Source organism: Podarcis erhardii (genome assembly GCF_964252035.2).
Source record: "Podarcis erhardii genome assembly, chromosome: 14".
Lineage (NCBI taxonomy): Eukaryota > Metazoa > Chordata > Lepidosauria > Squamata > Lacertidae > Podarcis > Podarcis erhardii.
This window is the reverse complement of record NC_138503.1, coordinates 196,794-223,015: the sequence shown is the minus strand read 5'-3', so window position 1 is coordinate 223,015 and position 26,222 is coordinate 196,794. Positions and strand designations below refer to the sequence as shown.

Below are 26,222 nucleotides of genomic sequence, written 5' to 3'. Positions count from 1 at the left end.
TAAAAATAATAAAAATAAAAAAATAAAAAATAAAAAAATAAAAAAATAAAAAAATATTTTATTTAAAAATAAATAATAATAATAATAATAATAATAATAATAAAATAATAATAATAATAATAATAATAATAATAATAATAATAATAATAAATTGCAGCAAACTTTCTCCTTTACAAAACAACCCCCTTTTGCAATTTGTCCCCTCTATGAAGCTTTGTGAATTTGCAAACCTGGATTAAGGGTTGTCCTTCCATGTGATGACGATGATTTCTCTCCCGCAGCACACAAATGGCTGGATTGACTCCACAAAAATCAGTGAGAGGCAAAGAGCAGTCAAGACCACCAACGTACTCCTGAAATATGTCTCCGAGCATTTGGACTTTGATGTGAGTGACCAAGGCTTAACGCTGCAATTTCAAATCGTATTGCGTTGGAAAGTTCAGGTGTGAACTAGATGAAAGCTGTATGGCATGGCCATTCCAGGGGAAGGTGCCAGCCAGTGCTATTTTTCTAGAAAAAGAGGTGCCAGGACTCACCATGACTCACCACCCTTGTTCTCTTATAATGGCAATAGTGCCCATCTGAGAGGTGCCAGTGTTAGCTTTTTGCAGTATAGTAGCACTGCAGAGAGCTTGCTGGGGAGACAATGCATAAAAAGGGACTCAAAAATAACTTAAACAAGATTTTAATAACAATAACAAAAACTCCTTATACACCAAATACACCAACAACAAACCAGACCCAACCACCAACCCATCTCCCAGGGTAATGGGAAAGCCAGGTGCTGCTCCTTATATACTACACCCTGTGCCCCTCTGCCACCTTTGCCGACTGAGAGCCAGTGTGGTGTAGTGGTTAAGAGTGGTAGTCTCCTAATCTGGGGAACCGGGTTCACGTCTCCGCTCCTCCACATGCAGCTGCTGGGTGACCTTGGGCCAGTCACACTTCTTTGAAGTCTCTCAGCCCCACTCACCTCACAGAGTGTTTGTTGTGGGGGAGGAAGGGAAAGGAGAATGTTAGCCGCTTTGAGACTCCTTAAAGGGAGAGAAAGGCGGGATATCAAATCCAAACTCTTGGGGACTTTTGGGTTAGCGCCATCGGTAATGGCGGAATCCTTCTGACTAGGAGGGATCTGCCTCGAGGAAATCGGGTCTGTACCGCTACGGTGAAGTGGAGACCCTTCAGAAATCACAGGCGGGAGAAGCCTGTGAGTGTGGGATTCAGCGGGGACCTTTTGGGCCCCCCCAATTCGCGGGGAATACCGATTACGGTTCCGGAGCGAAGCGGGGTGAGCGGCGCGGTGCTGTGAATCAACTGCTTTTTCCTTGGAGCGAAGCCGCACAGCCGTTACCGGAGAGCGCTGACTTCTTCCTGTGACAATTCGACCTCAAAAGCAACTACCCGTGAATAGGAAAAATTGGAAGTATAAAAGGACGAAAAAGAATTTGGCACCGATGCGGGGAGGTTTAAACAGGAAGTCCTCCTTCTGCTTTTGTAAATAGATTTTGTAAATAGCTAAAGTTTTGGAAATCCGACTGGAAAGGATTAATTTCCTAACACAAAAAGTATCAACCCCCCCCCCCCTAGGAAGCAGGGGAAGGAGGGGGGAGTTTTGGACTATATATACCTGCAAGAGAGAGGGAAAGAAGTTAAAATCCACCGCTCAAAACTTGGGAACGGGTTGCCAATAGACAAAGACTGTTGTGCTTTGAACTGCGTATTAACTGTGAATAGACGACTTGCTGACAGCTAGCTCAGCAAGAGAGATACATTGTGGTTAGTTGTCCTCTTCTGCTCTTAAAAAGGAGGGAAAGTAATTGGAAAGTAACAAAAAATTGGAACTGTTTATTTTTTTTATTTGAGTTTAAAAGGTGTCATTTTGGACTATTGCAACTGTTTCCACCTAGAGGAAGTTTCTGAAATTGATACTAGGGGAATTTTCCACTTGCAAAGAGAAACTGTGTAGTTGGGATTGACCTTGGCTCTTCTATTGTTTAAGTTCCAGTTACAGATAGGTAGCCGTGTTGGTCTACCATAGTCAAAACAAAAAATTCCTTCCAGTAGCACCTTAAAGACCAACTAAGTTAGTTCTAGGTATGAGCTTTCGTGTGCATGCACACTTCTTCAGATACACTGAAACAGAAGTCACCAGACCCTTCTATATAGTGAGAAGGTGGGGAGGGGTATTACTCAGAAGGGTGGTGGGAATGGGTGATTGGCAGATAGCTGTGATGAGCCTGTGATGATACCAACATCCCACACAACGATGGTTTACAAGCTATAAGGAACACCATTTCAGATAAAACCACAGTGGACTTTGCTACCAAACTCTGCCAATTTGTCCTTACCCACAACAACTTCAAATTCGGTGATGACCTGTTCCTTCAGATCAGCGGCACAGCAATGGGCACCCGCATGGCCCCACAGTATGCCAACATCTTCATGGCAGATTTAGAACAACATTTCCTAAGCTCCTACCCACTCAAACCTCTCCTGTACCTGCGATACATTGACGATATTTTTATCATCTGGACACATGGTCAACAGACCCTGGACACCTTCCACCAGAAATTCAATGATTTTTACCCCACAATCAACCTAACAATGAATCAATCTATGCAAGAAATACATTTTTTTGGACACTACTATAAAAATACAGGATGGGCGCATAGACACCACCTTATACCGTAAACCAACTGACCGACAAACATATCTACATGCCTCTAGCTACCATCCCAAACATACCAAACAGTCCATTGTATATAGCCAGGCACTACGTTACAGCCACATCTGTTCCAATTCTACAGACAGAGACTCTCACCTAAGAGATCTACAGCAAACCTTTTTAGAACTAAAATACCCAGCAGATGAAGTTAGACAACAGATCAACAGAGCCAGACTGATACCCAGAGAGAACTTGCTGCAAGACAGACCCAAAAAAGAAAATAACAGAACATCTCTAGTCATCACATACAGCTCCCAAGTTAAAACAGTACAACGCATCATCAGAGATCTACAACCTCTCCTGGACAATGACAGTTCTCTTTCTCAAGCTCTGGGAGGAAGACCTTTCATTGCCTACAGACAGCCACCCAATCTTAAACAACTCCTAACCCACAATAATACTACAACCAGACTCAACACGGACACTGGCACCAGAGCCTGCAATAAACCCAGATGCCAACTTTGCTGCCACATACACCCGGACAACACCATTACTGGCCCCAACAACATCACACATACCATCTCGGGACTATTTAATTGCTCATCGTCTAACATTGTGTATGCCATCAAATGCCAACAGTGTCCTTCAGCTCTCTATATTGGACAAACAGGCCAAACCTTACGCCAAAGGATAAACGGACATAAATCTGACATCAGGAATCACAAGACAGAGAAACCAGTAGGAGAACACTTCAATCTCCCAGGACATTCTATACAAGATCTCAAAGCAGCTGTTCTATTACAAAGGAATTTCAGAAATAGACTGGAAAGAGAAGCTGCTGAATTGCAACTTATTACCAAACTTAAAACCATGGAGAGACCTGGTCTGAACAAAGACATTGGATTCTTATCTCATTATACATGACTGTCAGAGCTGCCTCTAGGTCCCAGCTCACAGAGGACCAACGCCAGGCTGATGTTATGTACAAAAGTCTTTATTGAAGTTTAATTTCCATTTCAAAGCCAGAGCGTGCAGCCCTACGTCTAAACTCTAGATCGGCGAAGTCCCGTCTGAGTCTCCGCCCCTTCCACACCAGTTTAAGATCCTAGCCCTGCTCCACCTCCTGCGCTGCTCTCTTCTCCTCTGGGTCCTCCTGCCCTCTGGGGCATTGCCCTTTCTGGACTCTTCCGACGCTGAGTCGCTTAGCTCCTCCCCCTGCCTCCGGCGTGCTTTAGGACCCGGTTCCCAATCCTCACTCTCTGCTGTCCCGCGCTCCTGTACATTTGAACTTGCTTCTCGCGCCAACCCAGTGACCTTTCTCCTAACCGTTACACTACTTCTATCACTGCTTCCCTCTTCCGGGACACTAGCCGGATCTGACCTCCCCTCCGTCGCCCGACTCTCCGACGGAGGCGTGGTCAGCTCTGCCTCGTCTTCTCTCCCTGGTGGGGAATGCACTGGCCCCGATGCTTGGGACTCTTCCCCCCCACTCTGCTCTGGTGGGGAAGCTGGTCCTGATTTCCAACTACTGCTCTGGGAGTCCCTGCTGCCCCCTTGCTCCTGGGGCGTTCCCCTTGGGACCCCCCCTGCCCCTGGCCACTGGCGCTCCCCTCTGTGAATCTTCCGATTCGCTGGAGAGGCTCATGGAATCCCTCGGACCACTGTCCCCTCCTACGCTCCCTTCGGATTCCTCCCCCTCGCTCTCCATCTCCCATCTTCCCTGTGCCTCAGCGCCTGAGCCCCTGACAATGACAAAGCCATTTTTCACCTTCTCACCCCTTGCTTTTTCCTGTAAGACCTATTGCAGTCGTTAAGAGTCATCAACAGGCTCATCACAGCTATCTGCCAATCACCCATTCCCACCACCCTTCTGAGTAATACCCCTCCCCACCTTCTCACTATATAGAAGGGTCTGGTGACTTCTGTTTCAGTGTATCTGAAGAAGTGTGCATGCACACGAAAGCTCATACCTAGAACTAACTTAGTTGGTCTTTAAGGTGCTACTGGAAGGAATTTTTTGTTTTGACTATTGTTTAAGTGTTATGGCACATGGGAAAGAAAAAGTAGACTCGTCATTCCCAGACAAAACAACAAGGTCTGGGAAGATTTGGCAGTGAAGACCATCAGCCGTTGGTCTCCCTACCCCATCTGCAACTGTACCAACACAATCTAAGCCTAGTGGAATGTCATCAGAAGATTTTTTAGCGATTGCACTGGCCAAGATTAATGAACCTTTGGAGCAACTTAATAAGAGGTTCGAAGAGACAAATAAGACGGTTGAAGAGACAAAGATGACAGTGGACGAGGCAAAAGTGAAGGTAGACGCAGCAACCACTAAAATTGACTTAAATACAGAAAGCTTAAATAGCTTGGGACAAAAGGTGAACACTAATACAGAATCTATTCAGAAATTGTTGCATGAATCTACTTTGATCCGACAGACTGCTGCTGTGGAATTTAAGATAACACAATTGGAAAGAGAGAAAGTCCCAGATCTACAGAGGCAAATTGAGGACCATAAATTGACACTTTCTATGATTGAACTTAAGGAAAAACAGACGAATTTAATGATTAGAGCTGTACCTGAATTAGAGAAGGGCAGTTTGATAGAATTTCTGACACAGGAATTTGCAGAGTTCTGGAAGTTGGATTTGAAACAAGAAGAATTCAAAATCGTGAGGGCCTTCAGACTTGGAAGAGGAGGAAACAAGAATAAAATAAGGGACTGTCTGATTACTCTCCGATCTAAAGAAGAGAGAGATAAAATTTTGGGTCTGCACTTTCAGAATTCTTTGACAATTCTGCAGTCAAGAGTGGAAATCTTTAAAGATATACCGAAACATCTGTAATGGTTATAAGGGGTTACTTGTGCGTAAGTTGCCGTCACTTTTGGCTAGATTGCCTGGCTAACCATGCTTTTGGCTGAAAGCTCTCACTCCATGGTCGTTCAGTCGCTTGCAGAATCCGTCAGTGGGTGTTTCTTTAACCTCTTCCAGCATAAGAGCTGTTTGACGCCAAGTCTCTGCCTACTCTCCCTGCGTGGGACTCTTCTGCGCAAGGAAGGAGTGGGCAGAGGCGTGCCCGTGCTCTCTCCACTGGTCTCAGATGAAGGGTCCTGGAGACCTCTCTCTGAATCCTCCATCTCCCTCCCTTCTCTACTGGTGTTACGTTGAATTCCTTCCCCCCTGCTGGTCCCCTCTCCTGCATCGCTTTGGAGCCCAGCTTCCACCTCACGCTCCAATGTCAGGTCCCTGACAACATCTTTTGGATCTTAGGTCCAACTTTGGAGATTTGGTTGCCCTGTTGAGAAGGAACAAAATCATCTTCAGGTGGGAATTTCCCCAAGGCCTATTCTTTAGCTTTAAAGGAAGAAAGATAAAGATAAGATCAGTGGAGGAAAAAGATAAGTTTTTGGGAAACCATGGAGAAGATCTGCAGAAAGAACTTGGAAAAGAGCCAGGAGTTTTGGACAGAAGTTCACCAAAAAGAGGGAAATCAACACCACTGACAGAAATAGATAAAGTACTAAGTGCTGTTGGAGGAGAAGCAGAGTAACTACATCATGGCACTGCAAGTATAAAGCTGGAATTTGAATGGACTCAACTCTCCGGAAAAAAGGCGAGAGTCTTTCATTTATTAAAAAAAGAACAATTGGATTTGATTTGTCTACAAGAAACACATGTGATAAGGCTACACAGGAAGATATTGAGCAATAAAAGATTGGGACATGAATTTATTTCATCAGACAAAGTTAAGAAAAGAGGAGTAGTACTTTATGCAAAATGAAATTGATGAATCAGGAAATAGAATGGAAGATCAAACAGATGAGACAGAAGACATTTGAATCGGCAAATAAATGTGGGAAACTGCTGGCTTGGCAAATGAAAAAAAGACAAAAGCTTAATACTATTACTAATTTGGAAGTGGAGGGAAAGAATATACAGAATCCAGTGGAGATCAGGAAGTGCTTTCAGAGGTATTTTAAACATCTATATACACAGGAGACTCAGAAAGAAATGGACATTGATCGATTTTTGAAAATAAATGGATTACAAAAAATCTCTCAAGAAAATAAGCTAATGTTGAATTATAAAATAACAGACCAGGAGGTAGAAGGAGCCATTCAGAACATGCAATTGGGCAAATCCCCAGGGCTGGATGGTTTCACTTCAAGATATTATAGATCCTTGAAAGAATGGCTAGTACAGCCTTTAAAGGAAGTTTGCAATGAAAGACTGGAAGGGAAAAAGGCACCAGAGTCATGGAAGGAAGCTTATATTACACTTATACCGAAAACAGAGTCTGAGAAGACACAGCTTAAGAACTACCACCCCATATCTTTGCTCAATGTGGATTACAAAATTTTTGCTGATATTATGGCTGAAAGACTAAAAAAAGGTACTAGTAGAAGAAATCCATAAAGATCAAGCGGGCTTTCTCCCGGGGAGACACTTGTCTGACAATACGAGGAATATAATTAACATTTTAGAAAAATTACAAGTGAATATTAACACCAAAGCAGTTTTGATATTTGTGGACGTGGAGAAAGCCTTTGACAATATTTCTTGGAGTTTCATGAAGAAAAATTTACAGGGAATGGGGGTAGGTCAAGATTTTGAAAACGGTATAGGTGCAATCTATTCAGAACAAAAAGCTAAATTAATTGTAAACAATGTACCAGTTACAGATAGGTAGCCGTGTTGGTCTGCCATAGTCAAAACAAAACAAATTCCTTCCAGTAGCACCTTAAAGACCAACTAAGTCAGTTCTTGGTATGAGCTTTCGTGTGCATGCACACTTCTTCAGATACATATGTATCTGAAGAAGTGTGCATGCACACGAAAGCTCATACCAAGAACTGACTTAGTTGGTCTTTAAGGTGCTACTGGAAGGAATTTGTTTTGTAAACAATGTAGTCACAGAGGAGTTTAAGACTGAGAAAGGAACACAACAAGGTTGCCCAATCTCTCCATTGCTTTTTATATCGGTCCTGGAGGTTCTGCTTAGTATGATTAGAAAGGACCAATTGGATAAAGGTATACAAGTCGGAGCTAAACAGTACAAATTGAAAGCATTTGCTGATGATTTGGTATTGACACTACAGGAGCCAGAATCTAGTACCAAAAGAGTATTGGAATTGATTCAAGAATTTGGTCAGGTTGCAGGATTTAAGTTGAATAAGTTGAAAACTAAGGTTTTAGAGAAAAATCTAACAGTGATTGAGAGAGAGAAGTTTCAGAAGGAGACAGGATTAACATTGGTTAAGAAAGTGAAATACTTAGGGGTTGACATGACTGCTAAGAATGTGAATTTATTTAAAGATAATTATGAAAAATGTTGGACGGAAGTGAAAAAGGATCTAGAAATATGGACAAATTTGAAGTTATCATTGCTAGGCCGAATTGCTGCGATAAAAATGAATGTATTGCCAAGGATGGTGTTTTTGTTTCAAACACTGCAAATTTTGGGCAAAATGGATTGTTTCAAGAAGTGGCAGAAAGATATCTCTAGATTTGTCTGGCAGGGCAAGAAATTTAAGATACTAACTGATGCTAAAGAAAGAGGTGGATTTGCCCTGCCAGACCTTAAGCTTTATTATGAATCAGCCGCATTTTGTTGGCTGAGAGAATGGCTGCTTCTTGAAAACATAGACATTTTGGACCTAGAAGGTTTTAATAATGTATTTGGGTGGCATGCATATCTGTGGTATGACAAGGTCAAAGCACATAAAGCGTTTAAAAACCATATTGTCAGGAGAGCACTGTTTAATGTCTGGATAAGATATAAGGATTTGCTTGAAAACAAAACTCCAAGGTGGTTGTCACCAATGGAAGCAAAGGCTCAGAAAAAGCTCAATATGGAGGCCAATTGGCCGAAATATTGGGAAATTTTGGAACAAGAAGGGGACAGATTAAAACTGCAGAGTTTTGAAAAACTAAAAAACAAAGTACGAGATTGGCTTCATTATTGCCAAATAATGGAGGCTTACAATTTGGATAAGAAAATTGGCTTTCTGGTGGAAAAATCAAAATTGGAAACAGAACTGTTAGATCCTAAAACTAAGAATTTGTCAAGAATGTATAACTTGCTGTTGAAATGGAATACTCAGGATGAAATGGTGAAATCTGCTATGATTAAATGGGCACAAGATGTTGGACATAACATTATGATGGCTGACTGGGAACAGTTATGGACCACAGGCATGAAATTCACGGCATGTAATGCCCTAAGAGAAAACTTAATGAAAATGATTTACAGGTGGCACATGACACCAGTCAAGCTTGCAAAAATCTATCATTTGCCCGATAATAAATGTTGGAAATGTAAAGAGACTGAGGGTACATTTTTTCACCTTTGGTGGACATGCCCAAGGATTAAGACTTTCTGGGAGATGATCTATAATGAAATGAAAAAGGTATTTAAGTATACCTTTCAGAAGAAACCAGAGGCCTTTCTCCTGGGCATGGTCGGCCAATTGGTGTCAAAGAATGATAGAACTTTCTTTATGTATGCCACAGCAGCAGCAAGAATACTCATTGCAAAATATTGGAAGACACAAGGTCTACCCACCCGGGAAGAATGGCAGATGAAGGCGATGGACTATATGGAACTGGCAGAAATGACTGGCAGAATCCGAGACCAAGGAGAAGAGTTGGTGGAAGAAGATTGGAAGAAATTTAAAGTTTATCTACAGAAACATTGTAAAATTAAGGAATGTTAGAAGGATGTTGGAATGAAGTTATGTGGTTTTAGCAGAAATGATATAAAGGTCTAAGTAAAAATGGATTGTTAATTGGTGAAAGAAGAGAATGTAAAATTATAGTATATTAAGATAAATTATTAGGATAAAAACAAAGATGGAAAGGATTTGCTGAAATATCTAATTGAACTAGAATACAAAAAAGGGAGGTGTGAGGAAGTCAAGGAAATAAGTAAAGGAAAGAAAGTTATGTAAAGGTTTGATTTGTTTTTTTTAATTGTCTGTTGTTGTTTTTTTGTTTGTTTAAATTGATATTTGTTTATCTTTTTTTCTAACCTTTAAAATCTTAATAAAAATCCATTAAAAAAAAAAAAAATCAAATCCAAACTCTTCTTCTTCTTCTTCTGAAAGCATGCCAGACGGTTTTCTCTTGCTGGGCTCTGTGGGACGAGGGCTGACTGTGCATCTCTCTCTCTCCACTTCTTAGGTATCCCAGGATTTCCCCCTTCTTGGACAGCTGGTGGCGCTCTTGTCCCTTCACCTCGCAGACAACGTGAAGGAGATTGGCCTGCAGTCAGCGGAGGCCTTATACCATCTCCATTACATCATGATAGCCAAAATGGGTGAGGGGGATGCTGGGAAATGGCTTGTTTCTTGTAAGCCGCAGGGTGGGAGATCTGTAGCCCTCCAGAGGCTGCTCCAACTCCCATCATCCCTGAGTGTTGACCATGCTGGCTGCTGCTGGGGTTGATCAGGGAGTTCAGGAGGGCCAGAATTGTGCTAGCACTGGCCTAACGCCAACACCCCATTGGCCAGAGATGAGAGGGCAGTCTTGGGGGAGGAATTCACTGCTGATGTTCATCAGAAAAGCCTTTTGGACCTGACCAGTGGCCCAGCCCAGTCCAGCATCCTGTTCTCACAGGGGTTGATCAGATGCTTGTGGGAATCCAGCAAGCAGAATTCAAGCTCTTTCTACTCCTGTACTTTGCTGCCTCTGACCATGGAGGCAGAGCATAGCCATCCTGGCTAATAGCCATGGGTAGCCTTCTATTCCATGAATTTGCCTCATCTTCTTTGAAAGCCATCTTGGTCCGTGGCCATCAGTGCCTCCTGTGGCACGGAGTTCCAGAGTTTAGCTGTGCATTGCAAGAAGAAGGACCATCCTGAAACTTCAGTTTCATTGGAGGTCCAGTTGTTCTCATGTTATGAGGGCAAGAGAGAAAGCTTTCTCTCTCCACTTTCTCCAAGCCATACATTGTGTCTCCTCTTCCTCGCCATTTTTCTAAACGGAACCGCCCCCCAAATGCTGCAACCAGCATTTGCTCCACAAGCACCCCAGTCCTTTTGGTTGCCCCCTTCTGAACCTTTTTTCCAATTCTGAATTATAATTTTTGAGGTGAAACCAATAATTGTTTTTGTTGGTCACAGCGGGAAAACTGGAGGTTTTGAGCAGGGAGCACTAATGCTGGGTTCTTTTGCATGCATATTCCAAAACCTGACCCTGCTTAGGTAAGGAACTGGAGAAGAGGAGGAATAAAAATAAGAAAGGCAACATGGTCAGATGGGTCCGAGAAGACTTCTTCATCCCTGGGCCCTCCCTCTTCCACTACAACATTGCAAAAGTGGCCAAGGTAGGGGTGGCCTTTTGTACTCTTTATTGCTAAGACCGCAGCCACTCCCAGTTAGCAAAGATTTGCTCACTCGGGCCAATGGGGCCCTGCCCCACCAACTTCAGCCTGCCCTCAGGCAGCCCACGCCTTCTAGGGATGAGGGAGAGATTCAGAGCAGTTCACACTGGAAGCCAAAGCTATCAAATCAAGGCTTTCAGAAACAACAGGAGAACTGAAACACAACCCGCCTTTGAAATTCACATGTCCTTGAATTTCGCAATGCCAAACAGTGTGTAAAAAAATCCATGCGTGAGCTATTAGTGTAATTAACATTCAGAAATGCATTGTATTAGAATAAATTGCTCAAAGAGAAGTGCCCGGTAGCCTAAACTGCATGCAGAATTCTACTTATTGAAATTCTACCAGGTGCTGGGAGACCTAGAGTTCAGATCCCCACTCACGAGTCAGTCACAGTCTCTCAGTCTAACCTACCTCATGAGACTAAAACGGGGAGGAGAGAGAACCATGCATTGCCACCTTGGGCTCCTCAGGGCGGAAAAAGAATAGGAAAAGTTGACTCATTCGATGCATCTTTCACAAGGCACTGCCGAGCCAATGGACTATGCCAACCTTGTGGTGGGTGTTTTTGTTGTATATTAAGAACTAAACGCACAGCCGGCAGGTTCCCACCCAGTCTGTTTGGCATTGGTTATATAACGGATAGCCACTATTATTCACCCTCTCTGTTCCTGGAGGAATTTTTTTTTTTTTAATTTTCTAGTCTGATTTTAGATTGAACCTCTTCATGTTCCAATGTCATAACCAATTTAAGATGTGGATCGAAAATAGCAAGGCGTCACCTGACTTTTAGTTGTGTTTGTTGTAAAATCTTTCAGCTACTTAAATAAACAGATAAATAGAATCACCAAATTGTAGAGTTGGAAGGGACGTGGGGGTCACTTAGTTCAACCCTCTCAAGGCAGAGTGGAGATGTCTTTCACTTGGTTTGTGAAGGCACCCTTGGACTACTGAAACGTGGTCAGAGTGTGGAGCAGAAGAAAACTCCCTCTTCTTTCTTCTTTGTGCCAGGCTTTTGGGGAGCACCTCACGCCCAGCCAGATCAACGAAGTCGTGTTGAAGGCGATTGACAACCTGACAGTGGAAGACAGAGCCGTCTCTCAGGCTGCAGGAAAGCTCCTGAGGTCCTTCCTTGAGGAATGCGGCATGGAAATGGTGGACGTAAGGCTCAAAACGGAGGCAGGGGGAGCAGGTTTCCTCTAAATCAAACATTCTCTTCGGACTTAGAATTAGCTTGTTTCTGGGAAGTAAGAAGGCATTGTGTGGGAAGTAAGAAGAGCCAGTGTGGTGTAGTGGTTAAGAGCGGTAGACTCGTAATCTGGGGGGGGGGGTATTACTCAGAAGGGTGGTGGGAATGCAATAGGTCTTACAGGAAAAAGCAAGGGGTGAGAAGGTGAAAAATGGCTTTGTCATGTATAATGAGATAAGAATCCAATGTCTTTGTTCAGACCAGGTCTCTCCATGGTTTTAGGTTTGTTAATAAGTTGCAATTCAGCAGCTTCTCTTTCCAGTCTCTTTCCTGCTTTTTCCTGTAAGACCTATTGCAGTCGTTAAGAGTCGTCAACAGGCTCATCACAGCTATCTGCCAATCACCCATTCCCACCACCCTTCTGAGTAATACCCCTCCCCACCTTCTCACTATATAGAAGGGTCTGGTGACTTCTGTTTCAGTGTATCTGAAGAAGTGTGCATGCACACGAAAGCTCATACCTAGAACTAACTTAGTTGGTCTTTAAGGTGCTACTGGAAGGAATTTTTTGTTTTGTTGTGGGGGAGGAAGGGAAAGGAGAATGTTAGCCGCTTTGAGACTCCTTTGGGTAGTGATAAAGCGGGATATCAAATCCAAACTCTTCTTCTTCTTCTTCAATTTCCATGTCTGTGGCTCGCGCCTCTGTTTCCATCCTGCTGCAGTTCGGCTTCCAAAAATCAACCACCCTGTTTTTCATCTCGCTGTCTGCTTTGGCAGTATTTTAATTACATTATTCCACCCTGTTCATTTCAGTGCAAAGGAAACACAATATGGACAACACTGAGGTCAATTAATAAAACTTTGCTATGATCAAAATGATCACCCTCCCAAAACTAACCTACCTATTCCAAACCCTCCCAATCTGGATTCCCCCAACACAACTCCACAGATGGGAGAGAAAACTATACTCTTTTGGACTTCCGGGTTAGTGCCATCTGTAATGGCGGAATTCCTCTGATCGGGAGGAATTTGCCTCGTGGGAATTTGGGTCTGGCCACCACGGTGAAGGCGGAGACCAATTAAAAATCACAGGCGCTGAAGCCTGTGAACGTGGGATTCGGCGGGCACCTTTTGCGCCTCCCCTACCCGTGGGGAAACCCAATTTCGGGGATCCGGAGTGACGTGGGGTGAGCGGCGCGGTGCTTCGAATCAACTGCTTTTTCTTTTTTTTTTTTAAAAAAAATATTTATTCAAAGTTTACAGGTTACAAAAAAAATAGTAAAAGAGAAAAAAGAAAAAGAAAAGAAAAAGGAGAAAAATACACATAAGGTAAAAAAGGAACAAATCAAACCTTTACATATTTACCTTTCTTAACTTATTTCCTTGACCTCCTCACACCTCCCATTTTTGTATTCTAATTCAAATTGTTAATTCAGCAAATCCTTCCAACCTTGTTTTTATCTTAATAATTTATTTAAAATGCTATAATTTTACATTCTCTCTTTCATTAATTCATTTTTACTAAATCTTTATGTTATTCCTGCCAAACCGCATAATTTTCTTTTTCAACCATCTTTCTAATCCTTAATTTTACCATTTTTTAAAAAACCACTTTTACTTTCCAATCTTAACTCTCATCCAAACCAATATATCTATACTTATTCTTAAAACGTTTCCCTAAGGTCAAAAAAGATTCCATTCCACAAATTTCCCAACTTTCATTAAAAAAAACAAACAAACAAAAAAAACAAAAAAAGATTGTATTATATGCACTTTGAGTTCCCAATTTCCATTCCACCAACTCCCCTCCCCGGTTTCAGTCCCCAGCATAGGTCCATCAATCCCAAAAACCATCAACCCGGAGATCTTAAGTCTGAGGCTCTTAAATCAGTTTCATGACCCCTCTGCCAGTCTTTTTGATAGTCTTTAATATTAAAAGCCAATTCTCGGGGGAGCTCCAACCCAGCAGCATCCACATTCCTTCCTGCCAAACCTCCATGGCTGAAAATAGGGCCTATAAGATGTTCCAAGTCCTGTTTCACACTCCTTTCAAATCCAAAGGTCCCGAAAACTCCAATCTCCACCTGGGTCAATTTTGTAATCCAAAGGTCATCTGGTCTCCACATAAGGAGATCTCTCCATCTTTCATTTTCCAATTCAGGCCAGGTTTCCATCTTCGAAAATTTACTTCTCCTTGTTGCCGTCATGTCAGGCCTCAAATTATAACTCGTCTTTTGCATCTGTAGGGTGACGGCTCCCCCTTTCTTCACTTCAGTCGCAACATGATTTTCCTTTTCAGAATTTCCTGTTTGTTCAGCTGAATAAATTTCCTGTGCCGAGATCTTATCAAGCTCTTTACTAGTGTCCACTCTTGTCTCCAAAGTTATAACATTCGAAGTCAAAACATTTATCTGACCTTGCAGCTTTCCCAAGAGAAAGAATGTCCTGTTCAATTCAAGCTGAGTTTCCTTCCCGAGCACCATTCTTAAACAATCCAAGGTCAAAAAACAGTTTCTCAGCTGTTCCTTAAAGCAATATCCCAAAGCTCCCTCTAGAGGAATTTAAGTTCCTTTTCACTCCTTTCAGCACAGACCCAAAGGTCCCATAAGTTAAATTGTAACAGTCATACCTTCATTGTATATATAAACTTGTAGCAAATATAGACAATAGAAACAAAGTCCTCTTTTGTATCTTGACAGCTAACTTGACAGCTGTCAAATTGATCTATTCAGCATCAACGGGCTCTCACGGACCACTCCCGGGTCCAGGGGGGTGGCACATCAAATCTCAAATTTTATTCTTCTCCTGCAGGCTACCCTGCTTCAAAAAAAAAAAAAATTCTAATAGTCTCAATCAGTAGAATTAAAGTCCTTTACATAAAACTCTCCATGACCTTAGTTGACAGGTTCTTTGCTTTAGCTTATTTACAGAAAGGGGAGGTGGACTTCCTGTTTGGACCTTCCCCGATCGATACCAAATTTGCAAATATTTTAAGAGTCCAATTTCCGTTTTACTCACGGGTTGTTGTTTGAAATCCAATTATCCACAGGAAAAAGTCAGTGCTCTCCGGCAACGGCTGTGCGGCTTCACTCCGCGAAAATAGTGGTTGATTCGAAACACTGCACCACTCTCCCCATGTCACTTTCGGAGCCCCCGAAAAGGGGTTTCCCTGTGAGTAGGGGGCGCTCCTGGTGTCCGCCAAATCCCACGTCCCCAGGCTTCCACCGCCTGGGGTTTTTAGAGGGTCTCCGCCTTCGCTGCGGCGGCAAGACCCGATTTTTGCGGAGCGGATTCTTCTGAGTCAGAGGAATTCCGCCATTTGCTGATGGCGCTAATCTGAAAGTCCGAATCAACTGCTTTTTCCATGGAACAAAGCCACATAGCCGTTGCCGGAGAGCGCTAACTTTTTCCTGTGGACAGTCGGACATTAAAGTAACTACCTGTGAGTACAGCGAAGTAGGAGAATTGGACTTTTTTTTTTTAAAAAAAAAAATTGATTTGGCATCGAAACGGGGGGAGGCTCAACACAGGAAGTCCCCCTTCCCCTTTTGTAAATAGACTGAAGCAATGAGGTTGTAAGCTGAAGCCTTGGAAAGCCTATCTGTAAAGGGCTAAACTTTCATTGGTAGAAAATATTAATATTAACCCCCCCTTGGATGCAGGAGAAGGGGGGGGGAGATTTGGACTGAGTTTGCCTGCAGGAGAGAGTGGGAAGAGAGTTAAAAGCACCACCGCTCTGACCCTGGAAACGGGCTGCTACTGACGTGCTTTGGAACGTTTGTTGACAGCTAGCTAAACAAGAGAGATACATTGAAATACATTGTTGCGACTGTTTCCGTCTGTGTTAAAAAGGACTAAAAGTCAAAAATTGAAACTAAGTTTATTTTTTGAACTGTATTTGGACATTTGGACATTACGGATTAATACAAATGGAAACTGTTTCCCCCTAGAGGAAGCTGCTATTGTTACAAGAGCTGGGCTAGGGAATTTCCACTGTAAGATAAAAACTGTGGGACTGTGGGACTGGACTGACCTTGAATCTTTAAGTGTTATGGCAGATGGAAAGGAAAAAATAGATCAACCAACTTCTGAAAAAACATTAAGGTCTGGGAAGACTTGGCAGCAACCAAGGAGAGCTTCAACATCAGGTCCCCCTTCCTCTGCGGCTGCTGTGTCAGTACATTCCAAATCGAAAGGAATGTCAACAGAAGACGCTTTAGCGGTGGCACTAAGTAAGATAAGTGACTCTTTGGATCAGCTTAATAAGAAAGTTGATGCGGCAACTACTAAAATTGATTTAAACAGAGAAAGTATAAATTTAAACACAGAAAGTATAAATAACTTGGGACAAAAAGTGAATACTAATACAGAGACTATCCAGAAATTGGTACAGGAGTCTACTTTGATACGGCAGACAGCGGAGGAAGCCAGGGAAAAAGCTGTTGCTGTGGAATGTAAAGTAACACAACTAGAGAGAGAAAGAGTTCCAGACTTGCAGAGGCAACTTGATGACCATAAGTTGACGCTTTCTGTGATTGAACTTAAAGAAAAACAGACGAACTTGAGGATCAGAGCTTTACCTGAATTGGAGAAGGAAAGTCTGATAGACTTTCTTATGCAGGAATTTGCTGACTTTTGGGATGTGTATTTGGATCAAGAGGACTTTAGAATTGTGAGGGCCTTTAGACTTGGAAGAGGAGGGAAAAAAGAGAAGAATAGAATAAGAGATTGCTTGATTACCCTTCAAACTAAAGAAGAGAGAGACAAAATTTTGGGTTGGCACTATCAGAAGAATTTAGAAGTACAACAGTCAAGAGTGGAAATCTTTAAAGATGTCCCAAAATATCTTTTGGATCTTAGGCCTAATTACGGAGATTTGGTTGCCCTGCTGAGAAAGAACGAAATTAAATTTAGGTGGGAGTTTCCCCAAGGTTTATCCTTCAGTTTCAAAGGAAGGAAAATTAAAATAAGATCAGTAGAAGATAAGGTAAAGTTTTTGGACAAATACGAAGAAGACCTGCAGAAGGAAGTTGGAAAAGAGCCAAGAGCACCAAACAGGAAATCAACAGATAGAGGACTTGAGCAAAGAGCATTGGATAGAAGATCACCAAATAAAGGAATAGTGGAGATAGCAGCATTATCTTTTGGATTGGACGCCCCCAGTGAACCTGCCGTCAACATTAGCAACAGAAGAAGAGCAAGCAGTTGGAGGAAAAGCAGAGTAATTACACTATGGCATTGCAAGTGTTGAGCTAAATGTGAATGGACTGAACTCCCCGGAAAAGAGGCGGAGAGTCTTTCATTTATTAAAAAAAGAACAATTGGATTTGATTTGTCTACAAGAAACACATGTGATAAGGCTACACAGGAAGATATTGAGCAATGAAAGATTAGGGTCATGAATTTATCTCATCAGATAAAGTTAAAAAAAGAGGAGTAGTTCTTTATGCAAAAGAAAGCCTTTCACCAAAATTTATATTCAAAGATGACCAAGGAAGATTTGTTGCAATTGAAATTCAATCACAAGGAGAGCAATTCTTGATAGTAGGCATCTATGCACCAAATGAAGGATAATCGGAATTTTTTAAGAAACTACATGAGACTCTGATGCACTATATGGATTACAATATGATCTTGATGGGAGACATGAATGGAGTGGTGTCTACAAATATGGATAAGGCTCAGAGACAGGTAGTCACCAAAGATGGTAGACTACCAAAAACCTTTTTTTGACATGACTGAAAATATGGACTTAGTTGATATTTGGAGAATAATAAAGAATCCTCTGGGAAGAGAGGGAACTTTCTTCTCCGAGCCTAAAATGACATGGACAAGAATTGACCAAATTGGGTAACTAGAGGACTGGCTCCAAAGACCAGCAAAGTGGAGATTTGCCCCAAGACTTGTTCTGATCATAATGCAGTGAAGATGGAAATGAAATTGACGCCAATTGGTTCCTTCAGATGGAGGATGAATGATACTTTGTTTAGGAATGAAGAAGTGATGAAGGCGGCCCAAAAAACTCTGAGAGACTACTTTGAGATAAATATGAACACAACAGTGGAAAAAAGAGTAATCTGGAATGCAAGTAAGGCAGTTATGAGAGGATTCCTGATACAACAGAATGCAATTAAGAAGAGAACCCAAAATGAAAAAAAGGATAAAATCTTGGAAAAAATAAAGGAAGGAGAGAAGAAGCTGAGAGCAAAACCAAAATCACAGGAGATCCTGAAAGAGATAAAGTTATATCAAGTACAATATATGAAATTGATGAACCAGGAAATAGAATGGAAGATTACAAAATTTTTGCAGATATTTTGGCTAAAAGATTTAAAAGGGTGTTAGTAGAAGAAATTCATAAAGACCAAGCGGGCTTTCTCCCGGGCAGACATTTGTCTGATAATACGAGGAATATAATTTATATTCTAGAAAAATTACAAGTGAATATCAATACTAAGGCAGTTTTGATTTTTGTGGATGCAGAGAAGGCCTTTGACAACATTTCTTGGAGTTTTATGAAGAAGAATCTACAGGGGATGGGGGTAGGTCAAGGTTTTGAAAATGGTATAGGTGCAATTTATTCAGAACAAAAGGCAAAATTAATTGTGAACAATGCAGTGACAGAAGAGTTTAAGACTGAGAAAGGAACACGACAAGGTTGCCCAATCTCTCCATTGCTTTTTATATCGGTCCTGGAGGTTTTGTTAAATATGATCAGAAAGGACCAATTGGTTAAAGGCATACAAGTGGGTGCTAAACAGTACAAACTGAAAGCATTTGCTGACGATTTAGTATTGACTTTGCAGAAGCCAGAATCTAGTACCAAAAGGGTACTGGAATTGATTCAAAACAAAGATCACCACAGCCAATCACAAACAAACAACCACACCCTAGGCCAACCCCAACCTCTCTCACCACCAAAGGAACACAAGTGAACGGCAGAGAACCGGCACGAGTAACGCTGACACCAAACCCTACATACATTAAGCAAAATAGAAACAGGTTCACCACACTTTCTCATCCTGGTCTTCTTTTATCTTCTTCCAGCTGCCTATGGTTGTGAAGGAGATTTACAACCGTCTCCACCAGATCCCCGACACCCGCACTAAAGAAGTGACACTTTCGGCTATTGTCAGCCTAGCCACCAAGCGCATGCAGCCGGTCGTAGACAGTCTGTTGGACTGTTTGATGGAGTGTGATGAGTAAGTTTTTGTGATGTGAAAATGGGGAGGGCTAGATTTAAGGGGTTTCTTAATTTATATTTATTTATATTGAATTTCGTACTTGCAAAAAATTGTGCTCCGAGTTGTGGTTTCTTTCTTTGCTAATGTATGTGCAATATAAAGAAAATATCAAAGGCCTGACTTTTTTTAAGAAAAGGAAAAAGGAAAAATTCTGTTTTGAAAAGTGCCACGGTGATCTGGAAGGCCTTGGTCGCTGATCAGTATTCCAGCGTCAAGCTGCTGAGACCCCTCCTGAAAAGGCTGCAGGATGAAGACCCCAAAGCGGAAGTCACTTCCAAGCGACGCAGCACTTCTCAAATGCCAATGGCGGTACGAAACCACTCAGTTTCTCTCTCCTGGATTGTTTTGAATGGGAGCTGGATGGGGCTGGGGGCTTCTTGCTGGGAGGGGGGTGCATCTTAATAAGTGGTCCATCCTGTGAGCACCTGCTTTGTATGCAGAAGGGCCCCAGCATCTCCATGTCGGGGAGTTCCTTGCCTGAAACCCTGGACAGCCACTGCTAGTCAGTGTAGACAACACTGAGGGAAATGGACCGGGGCTCTGAGTCGCGTCTGAGTCTGAGATCTTGATCTGACGATGACCTCTGCTGAATGCCGTTCTCCTGTCTTTGTCCCTCCAGGCTACCAACGCTCTGTGTCATATCCTGTCGTTCCCTGAGGCTGCAGGTATCCTGAAGAGCAAGTTCCACCACCTGCTGTTTGCACTTAGCACTCAGATCTGTTTTGTCCATGAGGCGAGAAGAAGAGGTTTGAGGGCGGCAAGTCTAATCCCCGAGCCCTCTTCGCATCTCGATCCACTGATGTAAGGGACCTGCTAATGCATTTGGGGGGAACCTCCCTTCTCTCTCTGACCCATAGTGGTGATGGCTCAGCCCTCCCCCAAGAGATAGGCTTCATTTGGACATGGAGGTTCTGCTTAGGTTAGATAGCTAGGAGACCCAGGCTTCCCCAACCCCTGTGCTCTTCAGTCGCTTTGGACCACAACTCCCACCAGCCCCAGCCAGCACAACTGGGCTGAAGATGGGAGTTATTGTAGCCCAAAACATCTGAAGGACACTAGGATGGGAGAGGATGTTGTAGACTCTCCCGCACGATGGGCTGATTTGGGTGTGGTGGGACTCACGTGTCATGAAACCTTAAGTCTCCATCACAGCTGAAAGGTTGCCGCTTGTGCTGGAAACATGGGGGAGGCTGCAGGGGGTGATGGTTGGGATTGGACTGCAAGATGTCAAGGACCTAAAACTCCCCAGATGAACCTACCCAGACCTTGTGCTCATCATCGGAAGCCCCTCTTTACGTGCCTCCTCCACACAAGAAGGGGCCTTTTCTGTGGTGGCTCCCCATTAGTGGGTTGCTCTCCCCAGGGAGGCTTGCCTGGTGCCTTTAGATGCCAGGCAAAAATGGTCCTCTTCAATCACGCCATTGGCTGATTAATCTCCTATGCCCTTTCAACTGCGTTTGTTGGAGGGAGAGGAGTTATTGGTTTGCTTTGGTTCTTGATTTTATTCTGTATTTTGTGCTTTTTAACTTGCATTTTTATGTTGTGAACTGCCCGGAGATCTACGGGTGAAGGGCAGTATACAAATTTTTAAAATATAATATTCTTAATTCCTTCACTTGACTCAGGACCGCTGTGCAGGCCCTGAAACAACTGATTGGGCGTGTTGAATACCTTGACGAATTTGAGGTTTTGGGGTTGCAAAGCTGCTGGGATATGCTGTCAAGTCCAGAAAGCTTTTTCAAAGGCATTCGTCTTCTGGCAAGGTAAGAAGGTGAAAAGGACTGGCAGGTGAGGCATGAAGAGCAAGGCCTGCTTTCTGGGGAAATGGGGATAAACTTCTTATTTATTTCAGAAAATGTACCATATTGTTCACTCTATAAGACGCACTTTCCCCCTCCTAAAAAGTAAGGGGAAATGTGTGTGCGTCTTAGGGAGCGAATGCAGGCGAGAGGCTCTGCTCAGCGTTCAAGTAACCTGGTGGTGGTTGTTGTTGTGCAGGAACGCTGGGTGGTTCTTCCTGCCAGCTTCAGACTTGTGAATTCTTTGTCTCTTACTCTTATGTTTCAGGACCTTGTTCACCTCCTCAACAGAACAGTACCAGAGGATTGCCCGATTGGCACGGGAATATATGTGCTGTCCGAACAACAAGAAGAGAGCCATTGGCATGGCGTTTTACTTGGAGGTAGGAACTGGAAACAGGGAATGCCTGTTCTAATGTTTCTAATGGTTTCTTTATTCCTCACAATTTAACTGTCAAATGTTCTTTAGTATTTACACATTTTTTATTTAATTGTACAACTTCAGCTGCATTCACTGCTATCATGTCTAATATATATGGACAGTGTTTTTTTGATAGAAGATGAATGTATACATAATAAAAGATGCACTTACAGTGGCTTTGCTCCAACTTAGGGGATGTCCGACTCTGATACAGACACTTCCGTGACCTAGCGCGCAAGTTACTGCAGGCAGCAATCATACAGGTATTCCGTTAATGGATGAGCAAGTCTTCACCTTTGGAAGGCTAAGATTTTTCTTAAATTACATTTTTATATGTACTATTGGAAACACATTAAAACTGGTATAAGTTGATATGTGTCAGGGGCTCAGGAGCAGAGGCACAGGAGAGGGAGGAAATGGAGAGCGAGGGGGAGGAATCCGAGGGGAGCGTAGGCGGTGACAGTGGTCAGAGGGATTCCACGAGCCTCTCCAGCGAATCGGAAGATTCACAGAAGGGAGCACCGATGACCAGGGCAAGGGGGGTGCCAAGGGGGAAACCCCAGAAGGAAGGGGCCAGCGGGGACTCCCAGAGCAGCAGTTGGAAATCAGGACCAGCTTCCCCACCAGAGCGCAGTGGGGGGGAGGAGTCCCAGGAATCGGGACCAGTGTTCTCACCACCAGCGAGAGATGAGTCAGGATTGACCACGCCTCCATCGGAGAGCGGGGAAACGGTCAAGAGGAAGGTTACCGGCCGGGCGCACGCGCGCCAAGTTCAAATGTACAGGCGAGCGGCACAGCAGGTAGCCCGGATAGGGAGCCAGGTCCTAAAGCCCACCGGAAGGAGGGGCAAGACTCAGGGGGGTCAGCGTCAGAAGAGTCCAGAAAGGAGGAAACCCCAGGGGGCAGAAGGACCCAGAGGAGGAAAGAACAACGGAAGAGGTGGAGTAAGGCTAGAGTCTTAAACTGGTGTCTAGGAGGCAGAGACTCAGATGGAGCTTCGCCGGTCTAAGATCTAAGACGTAGAGTTGCATGCTGCGGTTTGGAAATGGAAACTAATCTTCAATAAAGACTTTTATACGTTATTACTGGCTAGCGTTGGTCCTCTGTGAGCTGGGACCTGGAGGCAACTCTGACAATATGTATTTATTTTTGCCTGCTTTAAAGATTGATTTTTGTATGTCTGCTGGTTTATTATATATCTTTTTTTCTCTTTGTTCCGCTATGTATCGGGGTGGGGAGACATAATAATAACAATAACAACAACAATAATTCTTTGCTCGTCCAAATAAGCTTTTTTCATATATTTATTGAGGCCACTAAGTCTTTGAACTGAAGAGATTTCTCCAGTTTCAAGCGTCATCTCATGCTCTTTATGAGCCAAGTCCAAACCCTCCTGCAGTTCAGACCCAGCTTAGGATGTGTTTGGTTCAGCATGATTCCAACCAGCTCATACTCTTTCCTTCCCTTTCCCACCAAAATGTACCTGACTGTGAGAGTAGAGGTGAATTAGATTGGGAGGGCCATGCCCAGCCCTAGAGGTTGGAAGGCGGGGTCCAGGCCCACCAGAAACCAGCAGAGAACTCCATAGTTCCAAATGGAAGCACCAGCCTAGCTTCTGCTGCAGCCATGTTGGGATGAGAAGGGGCAGGAGGGGTCATGCGTGGCTGGGTGCTTCTTGCTGGAGACCATTGAACTGAAGTGAGCTGCTTTGGGGGCCAACCTGAATCAATCCCAAAATAACCCGTTCAAGAGGTGCTTTTTAGAAACTGAGCTCACACTAAAACTGCAAAACTATGAAAATATATGCTTATGAAATACATGATATTTGTTGTCTGATAAGGGGGGGGGGGGCGGCAGCTCTATACCTTCCATGGGTCACAACAAGCCTGGGGGTCAAAATAAAGCACCACCATCTCAGGTGAATATCAGGATTGAGTCCATTGCTCAACTTTATCTGGTGTCACGTAGGCTTTGCCAGTGAGACCACTTGTGCTGCTGCCACTGCCCTGTCTGGCTGTCAAAGCCTCGACGACCTGCGCTGCTGCTGCAGCACCATCTGACAGTCAAAGCCTCGATGACCTGCGCTGCTACCGCTGCCCTGTCTGGCTGTCAAAGCCTTGACGACCTGCGCTGCTGCCTCTTCCTTTTCTGGCTGTCAAAGCCTCGAAGATCTGCGCTGCTGCCTCTGCCTCTTCTGGCTGTCAAAGCCTCGATGGCCTGCGCTGCTGCCTCTGCCTCTTCTGGCTGTCAAAGCCTCGACGACCAGCACTGCTGCCTCTTCCTTTTCTGGCTGTCAAAGACTTGATGACCTGCGCTGTTGCCGCTGCCCCTTCTGGCTGTCAAAGCCTCAACGATCTGCGCTGCTGCCGCTGCCCCTTCTGGCTGTCAAAGCCTCGACAATCTGCGCTGCTGCCTCTTCCTTTTCTGGCTGTCAAATGACCTGTGCTGCTGCCGCTGCCCCTTCTGGCTGTCAAAGCCTCGACGATCTGCGCTGCTGCCTCTGCCTCTTCTGGCTGTCAAAGACTCAACAACCTGTGCTGCTGCCGGGTTCGCGTCTCCGCTCCTCCACCTGCAGCTGCTGGGTGACCTTGGGCCAGTCACACTTCTCTGAAGCCTCTCAGCCCCACTCACCTCACAGAGTGTTTGTTGTGGGGGAGGAAGGGAAAGGAGAATGTTAGCCACATTGAGATTCCTTCAGGTAGTGATAAAGCGGGATATCAAATCCAAACTCTTCAATAAAGTATATTGGATTGGACTGGTTTTTAAAACTGAACTGTAATGATAAATATAAATAACATTAATAATAACCACCATAATAATAGGTGGAGGAATCACAGTTTATTGATAGAGCACATGGTTTGTATGTTGTAAACAAAGAAACTTCCAAGATAAAATCTCCACCTTAGAGAACTGGTGTCAGTCAGAATAGGTAATGGTCTTGCCTGACCTGGTACAAAGTAGCTTTCTATTATGTTCAAAGTACTTCAGGTTGGAACTGGCAGTCAGCCCTCAACTGAAGCCTTTTAGGCTACATATATAGCCAAGCTTGTGAAGATTTCAAGAAGGTAAGGGTTTTTGTTGTTTTAAGAAAACTGCTTTTTCTATTCCTTGTTCCATGCTGGCTGGAGCAGCCCATAACAAAAGCATCCCTGGAGGCAATTGCAGCGTTTTGTTTCAGGGCCCCCTATCCCACAGTTCTACTGCAAAACATGGTGACTTTGGCCTGATCATTAAAAGTCTGGATGGATGAGCATACTGGGAGCTCCACTAGCTCTTATTCCATTTCCAGGCACAAGTCAAAGTCCTCCTGGTCTGTCTGCTCCTTCGATTATGCAGGGCAGGTTTTCCTCGCAGGGATAAACAGGCAAAGACAGTTCCAAACAGTACAACTTCCAAATCACAAGAAGAAAACAACCCATCTAGAAACAGGTTTGGCCTCTCCCGGATAGGTCCATAGCCTCAGAGCTGTTTCTGGATTTGGATGCCAAAGTGGCACCACACAGGGGCTGGTGTGCCAACTGATGCAGAGCTGGCTATTACATTGGGACAGCAGATGCAGTTTGCCCAAAATTTACAGCTTAAGATGTTGACAAAAACCAGGCATTGGGAGGGAACATGTTACTCCAGAGCAAAAGCAACTGCACTGACTTCCTCATTCTTTGAGCCCAATTCAAGATGCTGCATTTTACATTAAAGATCAGACTTTAGCAATGACCTACATTTCTTTTTTACGGGTGTTTTTAAACACCGCATTGCCGCTGTCTTAACTGCTTTTATTTCTTGCTCTGCAATTCTGTTTAGTTTTGCAATTGTTTTATTGTATTTTATGTTTTTTAAGTTGTGAGCCATCTCAAACTTTTCTAAGGAAACACAACACTGTTGTGTGGAGCCGCCTCTGGGTTTGGTTCAGAAGCACCAGCTGATGGGAGAACGCAGCGACCGGACTGCAGTGGTGGCGGTGGGCATCTGGCCATTGTTCAAACAGCTGCACTGGCTGTCCACTTACTACTGAGTCAGGTTCAAGGTCCTTGCATTGCTTGACAAAGCCCCAAACAACTTGGGTCCAGCATACCCCATCATACCCCAGTTCAATCACAGAGGTCATCTGCAGAGCCATCGTTGGTTATTCCCTGAGTTGGTGAGGCTCGTCTGACAAGAAGGAGTCGCGCCTTTGGTGTCACTGGCCCAGTCCTGTGGAACTCCCTGCTACAGGAAGGCGAAGCGGCTGCTGGAACAGGAGCGGGACCAGAGGGCGGGGCCTGCTTCTGCTTCCAAGCAGAGCCCCAAGAGAATCTCGGGGGGAATCAACTGCTCCTGCCCCCCCCCCAAGTTTTGCAGTGGGCGCGGGGAGGGCGGCCGCGGAGGCTGTCCGGGGCGGAGGGTGCTGCGTCTCTGGAGGGCTCGGCCTGGGACTCCAGCTCAGCGACCTCCCCGCCTCAGTTTCCACAGCCCTAAAATGGGGTCGGGGCCAAGCCTCCACCCGGCCGCTGCCATGGCGACCGCACGCAAGACCCAT

General features: G+C 44.0%; 1 protein-coding gene across 1 annotated transcript in view; it reads left to right on the top strand.

The window, feature by feature from the left end:
- Positions 1 to 20,291, top strand: part of LOC309329686 (maestro heat-like repeat-containing protein family member 7) — a gene marked incomplete at its 3' end in the record, with an annotated part of 28,576 nt that extends 8,285 nt beyond the window's left edge. Inside the window, exons 7-13 of the mRNA XM_081840701.1 lie at positions 282 to 386; positions 9,853 to 9,988; positions 10,941 to 10,996; positions 12,065 to 12,214; positions 19,290 to 19,444; positions 19,651 to 19,795; positions 20,106 to 20,291. Coding sequence (XP_081696827.1) covers positions 282 to 386; positions 9,853 to 9,988; positions 10,941 to 10,996; positions 12,065 to 12,214; positions 19,290 to 19,444; positions 19,651 to 19,795; positions 20,106 to 20,291 — 933 coding nt within the window. The remainder of the gene's footprint in view (positions 1 to 281; positions 387 to 9,852; positions 9,989 to 10,940; positions 10,997 to 12,064; positions 12,215 to 19,289; positions 19,445 to 19,650; positions 19,796 to 20,105) is intronic.
- Positions 20,292 to 26,222: the final 5,931 nt, after the last annotated feature.